The 21,572-nt window shown below is 38.1% G+C and overlaps 1 protein-coding gene across 1 annotated transcript; it reads right to left on the minus strand.

Moving 5' to 3' along the window:
• Positions 1-2,929: 2,929 nt before the first annotated feature.
• On the minus strand, positions 2,930-16,112 carry RPN1 (ribophorin I). The gene is made up of 10 exons (XM_039345646.1): positions 15,779-16,112; positions 13,261-13,325; positions 12,494-12,800; positions 10,470-10,679; positions 7,540-7,732; positions 6,596-6,695; positions 6,219-6,357; positions 5,873-5,992; positions 4,901-5,146; positions 2,930-3,751 (listed from the first exon to the last, which is right to left on the minus strand). Exons 1-10 carry the CDS (start codon positions 16,010-16,012, stop codon positions 3,569-3,571), a joined length of 1,797 nt encoding a protein of 598 aa, XP_039201580.1. The 5' UTR covers positions 16,013-16,112; the 3' UTR covers positions 2,930-3,568.
• Positions 16,113-21,572: the final 5,460 nt, after the last annotated feature.

Raw genomic sequence — 21,572 nt, forward strand, 5'->3', positions numbered from 1 at the left:
TCTCAGCAGTAAATATTCAACATTCAAGAAATACACAGTGGACTAGCACTTGATAGAATAGAAATGAAGGCCTTGGAAAAGATGTTCAGATAACATGATGTTATTTATACCAGCAAAGATCAGGATCATGCAGGCAATGGTTTTCCTTGTGGTATTTTATGGAAGCAAAAGTTGGAAGAAGCTTAGATAGGATAAAAAGAATTCTAATACTTTTGAACTCTAATATTGAAGAATCCTGTGAAGAAAATAAACAAATGACCTATGAAACGTATCAGCTGAGAACTCTCACTCAAGACACAAATTGGTCAGGCATGAAATATCCTTCTTTGGATACATTGTGGGAAGACCTAGTTCTCTGAAGAAGTCTGTAATGCCAGGACAAGTAGAAGGAAGGAGAACAAGAGGATGATCAGCAACAACGTGGATGGACTCAGTTGTAGTGGACTCAAATGAGTGCAGTCGGAAATGCTGAAGAATAGGATAGAATAGGATAGGATGGACAAAATCTATCTATGTTATCACGAAGGGGACTGATGTAATGGCTCACTATCATGATGATCATTAATGTGGCATCCAAAAAAACACATCTTCAAAATGAACATTTACTTTGCAAAATTATGCAGATACTATCATAGCAGAGTTGTTGATTAGAAAGGTAAAAAGGCTTTATTTTCAAGTTGTCTTGTGTATTATTGAGGCCAGTGAAACATGGTGACAGAAAGTGGTGGATGGACTAGAATCCAAGCCTTTCAGAATTGTATTTTGGATTTCAATCATAGAAGCAATTCAAACACAAAAATAGGGTTTGCTGTTTGAACTCTTTGACTGGCAAAAAAACATCTTCAAACTTCATCTTCTTGAACCAGTATGTGTCCTCTGTGAAAAGCTGCAGGATTGGACCTGTTTCAGCAGGCATGTTGGTTAATTCAAAAGGACAACGAGCATCTCAGAGCCCATGAATATCAAAATATCATGGGTTAACACTTTAAGTTGCAGCCATACTCTATCAAGAACGATCTGACAGGATATTAGTGTATTCTTGTTGATTCTTGCCTGGGAAACTCAAACTCAATGGCAAATACTTTTGCTAGGCTCTCCTATAGCAGGGTGATTAATGCTACCTCTGTTGAAGAACACTGCAAATATAGATAAAATATCCACCAATTAAGAGCATCATCTTACAGGACCAGGAAGAGATTTTTCAGTCACGACAACTGTGTTTGGAACGTCCTTCCCCCTAGAGCAGTGGTTCTCAACCTTTCTAATGCCGTGACCCCATAATACAGTTCCCCATGTTGTGGTGACCCCCAAGTGGGTGTGGCCACCAATAAGAGGGAGTAGGACAGCTAGGGAAAAGGAAAAAAATGGCGGACAGCGTGGTTTGACGACCCCCGTGAAATGGTCATTCGACCCCAAATGGGGTCCCGACCCACAGGTTGAGAACCACTGCCCTAGAGTTTAGGTTAGCTTCAACCCTGTTAGCCTTTTGTAAGGGCTCTAAGTTTAGGCCAGGGGTCTTCAAACAGCATGCCTGGCTGAGGAATTCTGGGAATTGAAGTCCACAAGTCATAAAAGGGCCAGGTTTGAAGACCCCTGGTTTAGGCTATGTCACCAGGTATGGAGATATGAACATGTGGCAGAATCTATAAGATGGCACTGTTGATAGGTGCTTGTCATTGTGCCTTGGCTCGATTATGCATTTATTGTTAAGAGGCAAAAAGATTATTCCTTTTTATTTTGCTTTCAATCCCTGTATCAAGATTCATTTTTTTAAAAAAATGAGTATATAACTGAGAGTTATATCTCATTTAGAAATGAGGAAGCTTTAAAAAATGAATGAAGGACATTCTGTATCAGGATTACAATGCTACTAAGGTGGCATGGACTGTGAAATTCATTACACATGTTTAACACTTCACATGCATTAGCCACCCTTGCATTCCTTAGCATGTTGAAGGACAGCTTTACACAATTATCCTTATATATAGATCAGATAACTATGCTGGTCTTTGACATAATAGTTTTGTTTTGATTTGATATATACATATCAGGCTATGTGTTGCAGTTCAGTTGTATAATAAGAAATAAGTTACAAACTATGCACTCTTTTGTACAATAAAACTTTTTCTGGATCAGAGTTTGTTAAGAAATTGATTAATGATGTGCATCTACTTGATAAAATCAAATATTGTTTTCTTGCAGAGGTAACCATGGTGCCATCTGCTGTACAAGATGGGATTCCAATCATTTAACAAGTTAATCTGTCAAAGAATATTTTCAAGAGGTGAAAATTCTGAATATATAACATTTTCCTACAAAGTGCTTCTCAGGAACAATTTCACTTCGACTACAATGAACAGTGAATTTCTAATTGTCAAATTACTTCAAGATTTCTTTTAATAGGAAGTAGTATATAAATATTTTAAATGAAGAAATGATTATGTATTCCCTAACAGAAGTTGTATGCTTCTCAATGCCTTGTGAGGAAGGTGGCTACTGTATTGTGTTTGTGCCTGTTTGCAGGCTTTTGTTGATTGGCATAAGGATTTTTATTACATGGAACTGAAATAGGCTGATTTTTGGGTTAATCTTCACATTTTCTATGTTGTATGACATTATAAAGAAACTTCAAAATACTTTGGTCAAGAGAACATAGACAGAACAGCTTCCGTTCCATATGTATTTCATTTAAATTCTGTCGTACAATAAAATTTAGATAATTTTGAACAAGCCAAAACTATCTGTACTTCAGCTGAAACATATTTACATATCCTCGGCATGTATTATTTAGTATAATATCCACACAGAATTGGGAACGCAAGAATTGGGAATTCATACATAAAAGAAAATAGAAGAAAATAACACTTACAGTTCAGTGCCGGAATCTAAAAACTCCCAGATACCCAAATAAGAAATTTAAAACCAGAAGTAAAACATCCGTATGTCTTTATTTAAGTTTTGTTTTCTCAAAGAAACCAACTGTCTGAGAAAAAGCACAGGCTTATAAGCAAATCGATCTTATCTATACTCTTCACTTGCCCTGATGCTATAAATTCGAGAGGCTCAGAAAATTCAGATGTAAAAAAATCTCTATCTGTGCAACAAATATTACAAAACCCCCTTTGAATTATTTATCCGTAGTTACATCCCCAAATTAAAAATGGGAAGAGAAAAAGATTTGACATCAAACCTTTGAAAAAAATAATTGCATTTATTGTCTTCTGAGATATTCAGTGCCCTGTGTGCATGTTTCTCTACTGGGAATTCGGGGACTTTACAACAGACTCGGAAGTCATAATAATTAACACTTGTAACTTTATGGGAGGACAAAAGTTGTTATTAAGCCAACATAGTATCAGACCTCTTCCACATAGCAATGCAAACATGCCCCAAAATAACAAATCTCGAATTCAGGTTTACAAGGGAAAAAAAGCCTCCCCACCCCCATGTTAAACACCAGGCGTACTTATTTACTGCTCTCTTACTTTCTAAATTAGTATGGCTCAGTATACCCATACAAATTGCCTTGCATTCTTCCCTCACATCACCCCAATTTTTAAATCCTAACTTATAGTGCATCGAGAATGTTGTCAATTTTGCTGATCAACTCCTGACGCTTGCTGGAATGGATCTTTTCGTTCTCAATGTACGTATCCTTCTTAAGTTTGCCAACAACCAGACGCTCAGCCTCCAAAGATGATTTCAGAACCAGCTCCTTGACGTGACTATCCAGTTTCTGTATTTCGCTGACCTTGAAGGAGTTTGGGACAGAATGTTAGGAATGCGACAGTGTCACAATTTTAAAAGCAATACTACTTTAAAAAATGGGGGGAAAATATGTTTTATAAAAATATGTTTTTCAATTATTATGTGCAATACTACTTAAGGTTTCCTTTTCTGATGAGTAGCAAATCTGAATGATAGGCAACATGCAGCCCTAAATTCTCCCAAAGCTCACCCTCCCATTGCTGATTGCTTTGTCCTTTCCTGTTGCTTGAAGTGTCTGCAGGACTGACTTTATTCATTCCCATTTTGACCAAAAAGTGCATTATGACAACAAGCTGTCATTACAGACCTTTTAATTAAATACACGAAATCCTAACATGTATTTTACATGCATAGTTGATGGAAGAAATTATACATTTTTTTTTAACAGACGCTACTAGGGCCACTGAAGCTGTTGCGTTTCATTTTTAACTATTTTAATTCCATATTAACTATATGTGTAGCTTATAGAAAATCTTTTACTTCTAACACTGACAGTGCTGAAGAAATGATAACCAAAAGGTATGATGCAGCAAGAGAAGTGGCTTGGATATTGTTCAGGTGGCATTACAGTACTGCAATACTCAGTTAACTTTAGCTGAGGGGAGGACTTGCTAGAATTAAGTGAAGTAGTCAAGTCAAAGATAGTCCTACTGTAGATTTAGGACCATGTATTTAGTGATTGTTAAGACTGTTCGGAAAAAAGTGACTCAACTGTTTCTCACACTTACAACAGTCAGTGTCTGTGTGGTCATGTGACCAAAATCTGGATACTTGGTAATTGGCCTATAATGCACAATGGTTGCAATATCCCAGGGTCATGTGATGGCTATTTGCAAACCCTCCCAGCCAGCTTCTAACAAGCAATATCAATGAGGGAAGACAGCTGCGCTTAATGACCACATGATCTACTTAACAACTGCTGCAAAAAATCAGGTCATAAAATCAGGCTTGGCTCTATTGCTTAGAGATGGAAGTTCTGGTTCCAGCTGTGTTTGTAAGTTGAGGACTACCTGCATGTATGTTGAGTAAGGCAACGCATGAAGCTATGTCAAAATGAGACATTTCAGCATTTTCTCTGGATTTCCAAATCTAAAAGGTGCATGATGGGATTTTGGTATTAACAGACTCTTACTTTGTCACACAGATCAGAACCTTCCATCTTCAGCTTGGACTGCAACGAGGTTATTTCATTCGTTAAGGCTTTATGTTCAACTTCCAGAGATTTTTTGCCACTATTCAGGGCAGAAATATCACGTGACTGCTTGTACTTATTCACAGCTTCATCAAAAAGGCGGTAGAGACATAGCCTCTTGTTCACTCCAGTTAGAACTTGCTCTGTAATGCAAGCAACTTTCATCCTAGCTTCTGCTGCTGGATCCTGCAAGACAACAACGCTTTACATGGAAAAAAAACTTTAAGATGAAGCATCATATATTGCATTTCGTGTTTTATTTATTCATTTAAAATATCTGTATAACCATGCATCTTAAAACCAAACTCTGACCCAACAATAAAACAATATATACAATTAAAATGAAAACAAAAAACCAAAAAAAGAGAGAAAAAAATAGAAAAATATGGTGCTGCAACTCCATGTCATTAATGCAATCTATCACATTCTCCTCCCATTATGACTTCACCCTATTCCAGCACTTGGGAGAAATGCCAGGTTTTGCATGCTCTCTGGAAGGCTAAAGGGGGGGGAGGGGGACTGTTGAATCTCTAGGGTGCTTGATAGGGCAGGAGCTCAATGTTTTGTTAAAACTGAGTCAAAGTTAACAAAATTAGAATTGAAAGCATTTTTGTATCACCACAGCTTCAAGGTAGACAGCTGTTTTGTATCTGAGCAGACTTTTGAAAAATGAAAGATCAACCTTTACAGCAGTATAGATGTTTGCTAATTAGTTTGGTTTGTTTAGACAAGCAATTGTCTATATTAAGAAACAATTAAATATTAGCTTTACATCTAACAGCCTGTATGCTAATTTCTAATTTGCAAATTAAAAAGCAGGTCCAGTACAACAAAATTAATGCAAAAACTCTAATAAAAGATTATCCTATGAAATAGTGACCTCCGTCTTCTCTCAAAACTATATTGTGATACCTTAGTGATGGAGAAGTCCAACCTCACATACAGAATCACTGTAAAGAATAGGATGTAGAATGCTCCAACTACTAGCAAAGGTTCTTGCAACATCAGGATTTTATTAAAGGTATAGTGTACCTGCAAAAAGACAAGTAGTAAAACACAAGGAAAATTTATTATACATTTCCCTATCTGGTTTACAACCATACTATCACAGTATTTTTTTTAATTAATCATACACTAAAATTTTTCTGTTGCTGACATGACAATTTTAATTTAATACTAAATTCAGAGCAATTTGGGCTCAAAGGATGAGAAACTATTTTAATGCTTTACATGAACCAAGCAAAGAATTTGTTTTTACCACAATATCTTGGATATGTTGTTCAACTAGGTTACTCTTATGTGCCACAATGACTGGACGGCCAAATGTATCAAGATAGGTATAATGAAGTTCATCAGGAGCCCGGCTGATTTCATATGGACTGTCCACATGAATATTTCTGCAGACAACAGGATACAAAAATGTCAGAGATACTCTGGGGGGAAAAAATCTAAAAGATATGTAACAGTTAAGGCTAGATGGTTAACGTAAGTCATAGCTTGCATGTAATGTGCTGAAAGTAGACTGGTTGCTAAAAAATGCTGCACATGCATACCACAGGAATTATATTTTATGAGTGACAAACCAATAGCACAGAGTATCATGGATCAACACATCATCAAACATGTTGTACTTACTTGGCACCCTCTGGAAGAATAATCTTTACAGTTAATGAGTCTGTAACTTGCTCATCAAAAACATGGTCAATAAACCTCATCTTCAGGGCATACTGATCACCTTAAAAACATTAACATGCACTGTAAACGTTTCCTTTTCTGATAATGGCAGCAGAAAAGATATAGTTGTATAAAACATCAACATAACATTTTAACATTAAGACACTAAGCACCGATTTTGTGTAGCTAGAACCGATTTTGTGTAGATAGATTCTATGACAAATTCTAGGATATTCACACAATAAAATATGCCAATTCTGCATTCAACATTTCCTAAAACATAAGAAATCTGGATATATTGTGCAAGAAGAAAAAAAAATGGGTGATACTGGTTTCCTCTATTAAGGACATCCATCTACTGGGACTGAGAAAGACCTTCTCTGTGGTGGCTCCCTCCCTGTGGAACATCATTCCCACAAAAATAAGACGTGCCTCCATCTTGATACTTTCTTAAAAAGCCCCAAAGATATGATTTTGCCAGTGGGATTGGATTCCACAGGGTGGAGCCCATCAAGGGGTTTGATTATTGTCACCAAGGAGGTAAGGGCTAATGGGTTTTGTATTCGGTGTTTTACTTCTCTAAGCCTTAATGAATTGGGTAGCCGTACCAGTTTTCTTAACAAATAAATAAAAAGTTGGAGAAATGAAAACTTTAGTAGATGGAAATTAAGCTTTGAAAGAACTGCAAGCAATGTTTTCAGCTAGTTTTCAGACATTGTTTCCATGATTAAAATAAACTCAAGACAAACCTTTTAAATATATATGCAAAACAAAAATCAAGAAAACAACCCAAATTCTTGAAAATCTCAAATGTGCCTATCTGATCATAAATACAGAAATACTTGGGCTGTTTCATTGTATATAAACAATTTTCCGGTGGCTAATAATCTGATATGGTTGCTTACCAAGATTAAAGAGATACTCATAGCTGGGCAAGTTGTAGCCAATCATATAGTGAGTCTTCCAACCACCAAACACAGGGAAACGAGGCCGAATCTCCATTTCCACTGAGTCATCCAGGACAAGAAGGTGACTGGTAGATATGTTGCCAATTTCATCTCTGTAGTACACATCTTGAGCAGCAGCAGGAAGGATAGTCTGCAAAAAGACAGTTTTAGTAAGACCCATAAAGACAGAGACTATAAAATAAATATAATCTATTATGTTTATATAACTGTCTATCAAATGTTGATTAGTAACTTGCAGATTAAACTCAGTATGAACTATCAAAGGAGTTGCCACAAGGAAGAGGGAGTCAAGCTATTCTCCAAGGCATCTGAAGGCAGGACAAGAACCAACAGATGGAAACTAACCAAAGAGAAGCAACTTAGAACTAAGGAGAAGCTTCCTGACAGTGAGAACAATTAATCAGTGGAACAACCTGCCTCCAGAACAGTGGTTCTCAACCTGTGGGTCAGGACCCCATTTGGGGTCGAACGACCATTTCACGGGGGTCGCCAAACAACACAGTCCGCCATTTTTCCCCCTTTTCCTTAGCTGTGCTACTCCCTTTTATTCTATTGGCTTTTGAAAGCCAATAGAATAGACTCTCTTGAATAGAGTCTAATTCTATTGGCTTTCAAAAGCCAATAGGAATTGTCCAGGCTGTCTCTGCCCTGCTGAGCCCGCCAAAAGTCCCATTCTGCAAACGGTGCTGCACCAGTTGAGTAGTCCTCGACTTACAACCGGTTGAGTAGTCCTCGTCTTACGACCGGTTGGGGGTCGCAGCATTAAAAAGGTTGAGAACCACTGCTCCAGAAGCTGTGAATGCTCCAACACTGGAAGTTTTTAAGAAGAGACTGGACAGCCATTTGTTTGAAATGGTATAAGCTTTCCTGCCTGAGCAGGGAGTTGGACTAGATAACCTCCAAAATCCCTTCCAATAATAATAATAATAATAATAATAATAATAATAATAATAATAATCAGAAACAACTCAATTGCAGCATGTATTTTTCTTCTAAGACACATAAGACCAGCAATTCAGATTAAATTAAAATAAAATATTGTGAAGTTTAAGAGAAAGCCTGAAAGAAAGAAAAAATCTTTATCACATGATGCCAAGAAGCCATCAAGTGTGTCTACGCAGGGAGATTCTTCCTCAATTGGGGCACTATCACAGAGAAATCTGTAATAGGTTAAAAGCAAGAAAGACTGGCCTTGTATGTTTTCCCATTTGAGGAACTGGCCGTGCCCACCATATATCAAACAGCCCCGGAACACTTTTCATTGAGGGGATACCACAAAGCCTCCTCCAAGAAGGTAATAAGGAAAATGTGAAGAGGATGTGTAGCATCCCAGACAATCCTGTGGACCCTGCTCAAGCATTGGTTACATGCTATGTCCTAGACCAGGGGTAGGCAACCTTGGCTCTTTTATGACTCGTGGACTTCAACTCCCAGAATTCCTGAGCCAGCATAGCCAAGGTTGCTTACCCGTCCTAGGCAGAAGAAGTGAACTACCAATAATCTTTTCTGCCATCCTCACCACTCTCTGCACCACCTTTCTGCCTGAAGCAATGATACTTCCAAACCAGATTGTAATGCCAGGGTGCTCTCGATTGTCCTTCTGTAGAAAGTGTTAAGGATAGGGGAAAATGTACTTTTCTCATGCATCGCAGAAAATGCAGGAGCTACTGTACCCGTTTCACCAGTGTCTCACTGTTGAGCAATCAAACTAGCCTACATTTTAGCTGCACATCCAATATATCCATTATAAATCATAAACTGGACACATATACCAATTGTGAAATAGTGTTGCCAGTAAAACACAGCATGATCAAAATGTCACTTCAATGAAATCTTATGGCTTAATTTTTAAAACTTGCGGTTTCCATTTTTTAAAATGAAGTTCTATGTATCACATATTAACAATTGTTTACAAGGGACACTTGCACAGTACAGATAAAATATAGCCCAGCTATCTCCATTCAGATAGCTGGTATTAATCAGCCATAAGCAATAAAAATAATATAAGAAAGTTTTGCAAATCTTTTGAAAGGGGTCCTTCAGAATTCCCAAGAATATATATGAAGCATCCCTTTACAAATCATTAAAGTAAATATATCTTCCTCCATACATGTTGATCTGCTCTGGAATCTACTCCTACTCACCTCTGCACTTTTGTGCTAACAAAGCTGTTTCATTTCCCTGATCTAGTCTTATTTTTACAAAAACTCCCCCTAAACACTGTCAAACATTATATTCTAAGCCAAGGGTGTCAAACTGCCAGCCTGCGGGCCGGACATGTCACGACGAAACCGCACCCACCCCATTGCGGGCAATGGGAAAAAAGCTCCGATACGTCACGCGACGTCACGTGATGTCGCGGGTTTGACATGTCTGTTCTAAGCACTTTTAAATGAGATTTACCTACAAATAAATAAATCAATGAACTTACAAAATCATGTTTCAAATAAATGAATTAGAGAACGAGATTCAGATGGATGCCACAAGTGAGCTGCAGAAAAAAATAGTAAAACTAGTAATTCGTAAGTAGCATATTACTTATTAACTGCAAGTTTTAATAGTTCTAAAGTAATATTAACTACTAGTTAATAAGTAATGTGCTACTTATTAAAACTTTCTGTTTTAGCATCCTGCATCCTGGAAGAGATAGAATCAGGACTTAAATAGGAGCTGAAAACAAGAAAACATTCTTGGTAACACTTCATGTTCTCAAAGCAGAGAAGTACTACTTGTTCCAAATGTTCTCCTCTTTCTTCCTTCAGTAGATGGCTCATTCATGGCTACTTCATTGTGACTCATTTTCACAATATGATGCTATTGCTTAAAACAAAGCAATAAAACAAGAAATAAAAGAAATAATGAAAAACCTTAAATGATTTCACGGAAGATATTCCACTGTCTGGCTGTCTTTGATAATCATATCTGGAGAAAGGTCCTTTGAGCACAGCTCCTGTATGTCTTAAGTCAACAGTTTCTTCAACTGCAATATTACCCCAGTGAGAAACTTCAATGACACGTATCATGCTGGTAATAGTCAGGAAGGGACTGTTGTTTTCATAATGTATCTTAAGGGTGTCCTGAGAAAAAGACAAATATAACAGAGAAATTGAGTATTTATTTGCAGCAGCAGCCATTTCACTTACGTGACCAGCTAGTAAAGTCACACTGATATTTTTTTAAACTACACCCTGAGTTTAAGGTTTATTAGCATTACAGCTATTTCATGAAAAACGCCAGTTTTCCATAAAATCTCAAAGGCAACATAAACTAGATTTTAGTTTTTGACAGAGATCACAGCCTTTTACATGCTAGATATTAAAAACCATTCTTAGATGTTCATGAATGAATCGTTTTCCCCAATTCTTTGCAGCTCAGCCTGAACTTAAAACCTGTCTGCTTGATCTGTCAAGAATCAGTGAATTCAGGGGTAAGAATTTGTTGTATTCAGCCTAATTTTAGCAAGTAATAGCTCTGGACTTGATTACCAATCCATTAGTCTTTGGGATTGGGGGGGGGGTGGAGGGAGAGAAAGGGGAATATACTCATGAAAATAATTCTCCTGCTCCTGACCCTAACATGGTTCATTCTTGTTCATGTGGTACGGTATTGTATCTCCGCAGAGGGAATATATTTCTGATACCCACATTGAGAATTACCTGTGGGATAGTATACTCCCTCTCACATTCAAAAGAACTGTCTTTTTTTTTTTTTTAAGAAGCTTGACCATTGATTTGGGAATCTATTTACAAGGCTGAGCCAATGGGTTATCAGGCTTTTGTGTATGCCATTTTGTTTATATACTTGGGTTCATTCCCATGTAGGCCTTGGAAAAGGGATATTCCATTTCTCTGTAACCAATGTATAAATGCCAACTACAGATAGTCCTTGATTTATAATGGCAGCTGGGACCAAAATTGCCATCGCTAAACAATGCGGTCGTAAAGCACAATGTACCAAAAGAATATTTGCAGCTCAGGAACCCTAAAGCGCAATGTCATTATGAACAAATAGCTTAGTGAATTGTATAGTGACAGCAATTCCAATAGTCCTAGTTGCTATTGTAATCCCAAGACATATAGGCTATTAAGCAAGAAGAGGAAAACCTAGGTAAGGAGCACAAACATACAATGGGAGCTGGGAGGGCTTGGGAAGCTCTACAAAAGCAGCAGATGTGCAGTGAGCAGGAGCGACTTACTGGAATGACTTGCAGGGAAGGTTGCAAATGGGGATCATGTGACTGCAGCTCCCTGTGACATTGGAATCACAAGCCAGGCAAGAGAGTACAATCACGTGACTGCTGCAATGGCTAGAACTTCAGGGATGCTTGTCCATCCATTTTTTACAGCACCATCATAACTTTGAATTCTGGCTGAACAAATGGATGTAAGCAGAGGACTATCTGTACCTGCTTTATGACTGATCATAAAAGGTTCCAGTTTTTACAAATGCACTACTGAAAGAGCATTCTATCCTGCCACCATCTAGCACAGTGGTTCTCAACCTTTCTAATGCCGTGACCCCATAATACATTTCCCATGTTGTGGTGACCCCCAAGTGGGTGTGGTCACCAATAAGAGGGAGTAGGACAGCTAGGGAAAAGGGAAAAAAATGGCGGACAGCGTGGTTTGGCGACCCCCGTGAAATGGTCATTCGACCCCAAATGGGGTCCCGACCCACAGGTTGAGAACCACTGATCTAGCAAGTCACCTGCAAAGATTTTGTTTTATTTACCCACGCAGACTTCTTTAATACTACAGAGACCAGCTACGTCGTTAAATACAAGATTGATTTTTTTTAGTTTTTATTTTTATTCAATTCATTGTCCCTTTTTTACATTATACACACAGCAATTCAAGTTTACTTTATCTGTATCTTACAAGTAAATGTTTACCTCACTGTATGGGGGTACATCCTTGAAAGGTCCATATTCAATCATATCCTCTGAGCGGCTGGGATTGCCTAACTTGGTGTAGTTTTCAATGTTTCTTGAGGCCAGTTTCACACGAGTTGTCTGGGTCTTGGTTACATATGGAGAGTAGAAATAATGATTACCTTCAAAAACCACAAACTGCTTCTCTGCCTGAGAGATGTGTGTGGGGTAGGGTTGCAGGACATGTGTGAAAACTGTTTCAATAGATAAACGAATTTTTCCACCTGGAGGCAAAGGACTCGGCAATTTCACAGTGAAGAATTTACCACTAAAAAGAAGGGAAAAAAATAGAAAATCAGTCAGATCACTTCTGCGTTCTTTGCTTCTAAATTAGCTTACTGCTATGAGGAATCTTGATCTATCATGGGACTGGACAAATTCCATTGCTAAAATTCAATGGTTAGCTCTTATGGTTTTAAAGCAATAAACTTATTTTTTAAAAATGCAGTGTATTCATTGCTAATACAATAATGTGAAATAAAGAACATATTAACCAGAGTGCATTTCTGTTGCCGTACAACTTTAGGAAACTTTTTTTTAGCACATTATCTTTTTTCCTAAAAATAGTACAAGCAGTCAAAATTGAATCTGAGGTATCAGCCTATTTATACAGTCTAATTAAACACACGACATTTTTTTGAAGTCTCATTGAAGATTACATTTTTAAAAGTACTCTTAAAAAGGTGAAGTAGAAATACCAGCCCTTATTTCCCCATGGCAAAACTTACCTTTTACCTTTTACTTTTGTCTCCTTCACCTCCAGGGTATTCTCCTCTTCTTCCTCAGCTTTTACCTGTTCAAAAAAATTATATAAAATGTTGGTCAGTGTCACCATTGACAGTTCCCAAACAAGGCAACAGAATTCATTAGATTAAAAAAATCTATTTGCCAAGAAAGATCAAAGAGTATACCAAAAACACATTTTAATTTGAGGCATATGCTAATAATTAAAGATTGTTACTAAAAAAACTACTCATAACTCTTAAAACCTGAAACATCACCCATTAGAAATTGACAAATATGTGTCAAATGGATTGTACTCCTATTTTAGAATACACAAACATTAGCGTTAATAAATAAAATTGTAGAAAACCAGTAAGACATACATAACTAATTCCCACAAAAATCCAACTAGAAATTTTAAAAACCCTTCTCTTTCTCTAGCAAACTATCTATGGAAAAATAAGTAATGTTTCCTTTCTAATTAGAATTTTGCAAAAGGTAGCAACAATATTGCTTACAAAAAATACATATTTTTTCCTTCTTCAACTTCACCAAAGTTTCTACTAAGTAAATAATGGTTGGTTGCATCTATGCACTCACTGTCAATAAATAAATAAAACAGCATTCAGGTACCTAATTTTAAAACAGTAATAGTAGAGACCTATGGCACAGGTTTTCATTTCAAACCTATCCTACTAGAATTCTTGTGAAAGAGCTCCCTGAATAACTGAGAATAGACTGAACTGACTTTGTTGAAGTCCAAAAATACATTTTCCTTTTATTGATAATAATAATAAAAGCCTCTTAAAATTTACTAAAAAAGTGAATTATGCAAACTTCATTTTACTCTCAAGGCAGAGTTGACTGTAGAAGAAAAACTCTCCATGAGAATAAGTAATTTAGCATCCCCTCCCTGGGGTTTTGAATTGCAACGTTTAAATTCCCTCATCACATGCCATATAGAGGGAGAGTAGTAAAAGTGATTTTCCTCATTAAAAAAATCATTTTACAATATTCTACTCAAAAGTAGAACCATGTTATCAGAAATGCCAGGTAGAAAATACTGTTTGTCCAAGAACTATGCAAATAATGGAGGGCTACTTTTCTGAGTTTGTTCAGCTTATTTAATAACACAGGCCAATTTTAAAAATGATCCAGCAGATAGGAATTAGCAGAAGATATACATTCTACATAACTCCTATAATTATAAATTCACACTGAACTCAAGGAACAGAACTGTAAAATCACAAACCTATCTTTTTAATGGACTAAAAATGAAGACTTGTTGCCACAGCCCAGACCTCAAGCTCAGTCTCATACTGGCATTAATAAATGCCCTTGTTCAAACAATTACAGTACTTTCCCCTCTAGTTCAATTAGTTTAATCTGGACTTTCTGGCTCATTTTAATTTTTAAAATCACACTAACTTGCACAATAAAATCATTTAGAACCAATGCAAAACAGTATTTGTAGTTTTTTCAAGATGAAGTTTCTGTCAAAACTTTTCATTAACATATAATACCAGCAACAAAGTGTTTAGTGACTTGTCTCAAGGACCTCAAGAGTTCCCAAAGCAACTTTTCCTTCACCAGAATTAGGCAGGATGCTTCAATATTAAGCTGAAGAGACACGGACAGGCTTTGAAAGCCACGCCTCCCTGATTTAAATTACTGCTCACGGCTCTCGGAAATAGTCTATGCTTACGTGTCAGTACTCACCAGGCTTTTACTACAGCAGCACTCTGGAAGAGAATCAACGCACAGGACTAACAGGAAGCAAAAAAAAGTGGTGAATCTGGCCACAGAAAGGCATTATTATTTGAACTGGCATGCTGTGCAAAAGTCCAAACGGCATCTCAAGAACAATTTTGGATGAAATATAATTAGATTTCAATGAAATTATATGTTCATTATTTTGTGTTCTCAGTTTACAACAGTTTACACAAACAGCTTAGAAGATTCTGGAGTTTCACTATATCCACAACATGGGTGGATTTTGTCCATAGTTCTGCCATGCTGTACCCTGCTCTCTCCATTTGGGTGCCTGTCGGATACCATTTGTTAAAACTTCCAAAAACCAACATAAACTGGACAACGACGATTAAAGATGTTATCCAACCACTCTGACTAACATGAATCTCTGGTTTATAACACGATCGCCGCTCGGTATCTCCGTATTCCAACTATTCAGCCAAAGCATTAGCCCAATCGCCATAACAACCGCCGATTTAAGGACTTAACTGGCCAGACCACTCCTTGCCACCAAAAACTGGAATTAGGAAGGGTTGGAGAGGAAACGTAATACACGAGTAATGCTGGGGAAGAAAGCGGAGGAGCAGAAAAAGAAAATAAGGAAGAGGGGCCCAAAAGCACAGATTCGCGTAAAAACGGACAACGTGGAAACGAAAAGCCAGATCGCAAAAGTAACAGACTTGGAAAGGGGCGGGGGGACGAAGGCGCCATCCGGGTTCAAGAGCGCCAGAAGAAGCAGGCCGAGAGCTTCACGGCCCAGCGGTTGCTCACCTGCGCCCCGAGGTAGGCCAGGTGGCTCTCCAAGCCGGGGTCCAAAGCCAGGAGGAACGACGTGGCAGATGCCGAGCTCCCCGCGGAGTTGGCCAGGCTAATCTCAGCCGTCACTTTGGCCAGGTGTGTCCCGAGGTCCACGGTCCGCTTTACGTCTTCATTGATCAGCTCGGGAGCTGCTAGGGCCCTGCCCAGGCAGAGAAAGAGCAAGAGGTGGACGAGGTGGAGCCCCATGGTCGGCCACGCTGAAGAACGAAGCCGCGAGCAAACCGGATGGACTCACTCTTTCGCGTCGCTGTTCATTCATCCAAAGGGCACAAGATGGCGCCCCCTACGCCTAGCCACAGACAAGATGGCGACGCCCAGCAACGCGCCGCTATCAAAAATGGCACTGCCTATGACCTGACCTGCGCATCGCATTTGCGTCACGAAGTTGAGGTATGGTGGACTGATGGCAAATGAAAGATCGACCTGTCAGAGATGTTTGCACATGACCCGAGTCCGCGCCTTCACTAATGATTTTGAGATCTTGTATACTCATCCGGGTGTGAGTGTCGCCGAGTTGCGGGGGGATGTAGGAACCACTATATTAGATTATAAGCTGTTCTCTACAGCGAAGATCGCAGTTTGCATATAGTATTGTTGTAGTATAAACATGCTTGATGTAAAACTGAGTTTTGATTACGTTTGTGGCATATTGTACAAAATGGCCCAAATTAAATCCAGGACTCTTAATGCATTTAGTGAAAGCCTCAGTTGACTAAAGCCACGTTGAACAGCAGATACTTGAACATGTCCTTGAAAATGTACGCATCTGAAAAAATCAGTTTATTGTATGTTTATTGGTTTAGAGACAATACTATACACCACACATTGCTTCTTTCACTTTCAATTAAAATATTATAAGTAACAAATTGTGAAGTATTACAACATTTTGGAATTCATGGTTTCTGAATCTGATGCAAAATATGTTAAACAAAATATGTGTGCCCAAGGCCATTAATTTCTCAGTTTTGGAAATCATAGGATTAAATTTAATTTTTAGGACACTTGTTCCATTCAAGACAACTAGTATATTTCTAAATACGTATGGAGTGTACAAATTTCTGCTGTTATATCTAGATTAGCACTCCTATCGTAAATTATCAGAAAGCTTAATAAACCTCGTTGCCTTAAGCTAGACATAATATCAGTAAGTTTCAACATTGCAGTGAGTGAATTTTGTCCTTGTAGGGAAGGTTAGAGTGGATAATTTGTCACATATCCTTGGAAAGGGGGGAATTTTCATCATTGTTAGGAAAGTCATGTCAGAAGAGTGGGATTTCTTTCTTGAGTTCTTTTTTAAGACATCATCCATCTACTCACATTCATCCAGTCATTTGTCTAAATTATCAATTACTTCCATAGCTCTTATTATATGACTTGCTCCTTAAATCTATTCAGGGACATTCTCTCCTCCTCCAGATCCTAATAATCTTTTTCTCCTTATGATTAGAACACCACACTTTATCTCTCTGCATTTATTTCCCAGCACATCACATTCTGTGACTTTTGTTCATTCATACAAAGAAGTCCTGGACTATCTTGTTCTCTGATACAATTCAGCAGAGTTCCTTTGTTATATCTCGAAAGTTCTCCTAATATGCTTTTATGCAACCACCTTCCTTATTTCCCTCTTCAAAATTCAAATTTGTCCAAAAAACTGTTGATAAAGTGGAAAAAGGGGCACATAACTAAATCAGAATATCAACAAATAGCCCAAGCCTCCAAAGATGAAGTAAGGAAAACCAAGGCTCAAAATGAACTAAAGCTTGCGACCAAAGACAAAAATAACAAAAAAAGCTTCTTTCAACATGTAAAAAACAAGAAAAAAGTAAAGGAAACAATTGGTCCATTAGTGGGTGAAAGTGGTAAGGTGACTAGCAATAGGGAGAAAGCAGAACTATTTAACTCGTTTTTTGCATCTGTCTTTACACAAAGGGAAAAAACAGACCAACCTATCAAAAATAGTGCCATAAAAAACAGTATAGAAACACAAGTTAAGATAAGCAAGAAAATGATAAGTGAGCACCTGTCCAGCCTAGACGAGTTCAAATCACCAGGACCAGATGGATTACACCCCAAGGTTCTCAAGGAACTGGCAGATGTGATCTCAGAACCACTGAACTATATTTTTCAAAGATCTTGGAGCACTGGGGAACTACCAGAGGACTGGAAAAGAGCTGACGTCGTTCCCATCTTCCAAAAAGGAAAAAAAAATGGATCCAGGAAATTACAGACCTATCAGCCTGACCTCAATACCTGGGAAGATTCTGGAAAACATAATCAAACAACGAATCAGCGAACACCTAGAGCAGTGGTTCTCAACCTTTTTAATGCCGCGACCCCCAACTGGTCATAAGTCGAGGACTACTCAACCGGTCGTAAGTCGAAGACTACTCAACTGGTGCAGCACCATTTGCAGAATGGGACTTTTGGCGGGATCAGCAGGGCAGAGACAGCCTGGACAATTCTATTGGCTTTTGAAAGCCAATTGAAGAGAGTCTATTCTATTGGCTTTCAAAAGCCAATAGAATAAAAGGGAGTAGCACAGCTAAGGAAAAGGGGGAAAAAAATGGCGGGCTGCGTTGCTTGGTGACCCCCGTGAAATGGTCGTTCGACCCCAAATGGGGTCCCAACCCACAGGTTGAGAACCACTGACCTAGAGGCAAACAAAGTCATTACTAAAAGCCAACATGGGTTGGTCAAAAACAGATCATGTCAGACAAACTTTATTGCATTCTTTGACCAAGTGACAAAATTAGTGACGAGGGGGGATATGATGTGTTCCAATATCTCAGGGGCTGCCACAAAGAAGAGGGAGTCAAGCTATTCTCCAAGGCACCTGAAGGCAGGACAAGAAGCAACAGATGGAAACTGATCAAGGAGAGAAGCAACTTAGAACTAAGGAGAAACTTCCTGACAGTGAGAACAATTAATCAGTGGAACAGCCTGCCTCCAGAAGCAGTAAATGCTCCAACACTGGAAGTTTTTAAGAAGAGACTGGACAGCCATTTGTCCGAAATGGTGTAGGGTTCCTGCCTGAGCAGGGGGTTGGACTTGATGACCTCCAAGGTCCCTTCCAACATTATTATTATTATTAATTATTATTATTATTATACAAAATATATTAACTTATTGATTGAAGCTATTACTTCATTTTCCTAATGAGTTTGCTATAATAGCTCACCCATTTTCCTCTCAACCTATGATCACAAGTGAGTCCAAAATTTCCATTGCTAAGGAAAACAGTTGTTAAGTGAGTTTTGCCCCATTTTATGATGTTTCTTGCCACAATTGTTAAGTAAATCACTGCAATTGTTAATAACATGAATCTGACTTCCCCACTGACTTTGCTTGTCAGAAGATCGCAAAAGGCGATCACATGACCACAGGACACTGCAATCGTCATAAATACAAGTCTTCCAAATGTCCAAATTTTGATTGTGTAATCATGGAAATTCTGCAACAGTCATAAGTATGAAAAATGGTCATAAGTCACTTTTTCAGTGCCATTGTAACTTTGAACAGTCGCTAAACAAATGGTTGTAAGTCGAGGACTGCCTATACACAGATCTGCTGATCTGCAGAGGAATTCCCGTGTTAATCTTCCACAGCAAAGTTTTATTATCATATATGCTTTAGTGGATTATTTGTTAGTATTATTTATTTCTACATCTATTAGACACAATAGAGTTGCTGAGTAATTCATCATACATTTTTCTGGTCATTTAAAATATCAAGAAGTTCAGAATACGTGCTATAAGTCAAAAATACATTAAAAAAAATAAGTATCATCTCATAAATGTAAGAAGAATGTTATCTCTTCACCTACTCACCATTGTGTTTTTATATTAAATTGTATCAAATGCATTTTTGAGAGTCAGTTTGGTGTAGCAGTTAAGGCCCGAGGCTAGAAACCAGAAAATGATGAATTCTAGTCCTTTCTTAAGCATGATGACCTTGAACTTGTGCATCACTCTCAGCCCTAGCAAAGAGGCAATAGCAAACTGCTTCCAAAATCTTGCCAAGAAAATAATCAAGTAGCCAATCAACTAAATAATCAACAAGTAAGGACTAGTCCAGGAAGTTGCCAGGAGTCAAGACTAACTCAAAAGAACAATAAATATATACTTTTCACTGCTTGAACCTTTTAAAGTCGTCATTCAATTCTGTCTGTCATTTAATAGCTTTTCCTGGCTATTACATTTTTACATTATTACATTTGGCACAGGTCATTAATCTGGGATTTGTATTAATTTTGAAATACATTTTGACAAAGATCTTTCCTACCTGGAGTGTTTTCAAGAATATACAGCAAGTCTATGATAAATGTCAAGTACATATGAAAAAAATAATTTGGTTTTTGTTTTAAGAATTAAGGGAGCTTCCGGTGGGAGGCGACGGCGATGGCGGCTAGCTTTTAGCCGTCCAGCTGGGGAAGTGTCAGAGCCGCGGAGCGCAGCGCGCATCAGCTGGCCCGCGGCTCGGAAATCCCTTCCCGGGCAAAGGGAAGGGATAGAGAACGCAAGAGTAGAGGTAGAACCCCTGAACCCCCTCTGGATTTATTTCTAGAGGGGGTGAAAGGAGTGTTCCCTCGGAGCTCTTGCTGATCTCCGCCTCCCAGCTGTTTTTGCTTCCTTGGAAGCAAAAGAAACCGCCGCTTCTATCTCCGTGTTTACAGCATTTTGGTGAGTAATTTTTAAACGGACGGAGCAGTTTAAAGGACTTTTTCTTATATTTTAGGTGTTTATTTTTTTATCTTTTGATTTTTACTATTTTTCCTCCTTTTCTTTGTTATACTAGTGAAAGGACTTAAGATGGCGTTTTGAAAGTGTCGGAGTTTTTTTTTCCTTTCTCTTTTGTTTTACTTTCCCTTTTTAAGGATTGTTTTTTGCTTTTGCTTTTGCTTTTGGCTTAGAATTTTTTTTTTTGAATTGTTTGCTCTTTTATTACTTATTCTTGGGATTTATTCTGGACTTTTAATGATTATAGTTTGTCTCTTTTTAAAAATTCTTTTTTTCTTTTTTTCCTCCTCCCTTTTTGGCTGGAGGGGAAAGGGAAGTGACAATTGTGCTTTTTAAAATGGCTTCAAAGAGGCAGCAGCCTTCCTCAGTACCCAAGGTTATTTCTTCTCCTATAACTTCCACTGCACAGCTACAACAACAATCTAAACATGCACCACCGGCTCAGCCACCACCCTCCCCTCCTCTACCTGGACTTTCAGTGCAAGAGGTTAGAGGCATAATGGGAGAGATTGTAGTTCAAATGAGAGAGGAAATGACTCAATTTGTTTCACAGATTAAATCAGAAATTAAATCTGATCTCAAAGAAGAGATAACGGGGATAAAGTCTAAATTGCAAGAAAATAATAATGAATTACGACAAGATATACTGGCAGCTGTTTCAGGTTTGGCTACTGTGGTGGTTAAGCTCGATGCAAGGCTTGAGGAAGTGGAAGACAAAGTTGACTCTTTAGATGACAAAATTCAAGACGTGGAAAGGAAGGTGGATTCCTCACAAGAAGATATTTTGATGTTTCAATACAGACAAATGGAGTATGCTCTGAGGATTAGAGGCCTCAAGGAAGATATGAATCAAGATTTGATGGAGGTGGTTCTTAGTGATCTGGCGCTGGCTTTGGATATGGATAAAGGAGAATTACAGAGAGAAGTAGAAAAAATTTATAGACTCAACTCCTGGATTGCTAAGCAGAAGAATTTGCCCAGAGATGTGGTGATTTACTTTACAAAGA

Source organism: Crotalus tigris, unplaced genomic scaffold (genome assembly GCF_016545835.1).
Source record: "Crotalus tigris isolate CLP2741 ecotype Arizona unplaced genomic scaffold, ASM1654583v1 scf7180000017969.2108049, whole genome shotgun sequence".
Lineage (NCBI taxonomy): Eukaryota > Metazoa > Chordata > Lepidosauria > Squamata > Viperidae > Crotalus > Crotalus tigris.

What these genes read in the sequence shown, in the direction of transcription:
- RPN1 (XM_039345646.1), bottom strand. Translation starts at nt 16,012, where the DNA reads ATGGGGCTCCACCTCGTCCACCTCTTGCTCTTTCTCTGCCTGGGCAGG. An exon ending in ATGTACCCCCATACAGTGAG is followed by an intron (nt 10,680 to 12,493) that starts GTAAACATTTAC and finishes TCTTTTTCTCAG; the next exon opens with GACACCCTTAAGATACATTA. An exon ending in TGGACTTCTCCATCACTAAG is followed by an intron (nt 5,147 to 5,872) that starts GTATCACAATAT and finishes GTTGTCTTGCAG; the next exon opens with GATCCAGCAGCAGAAGCTAG.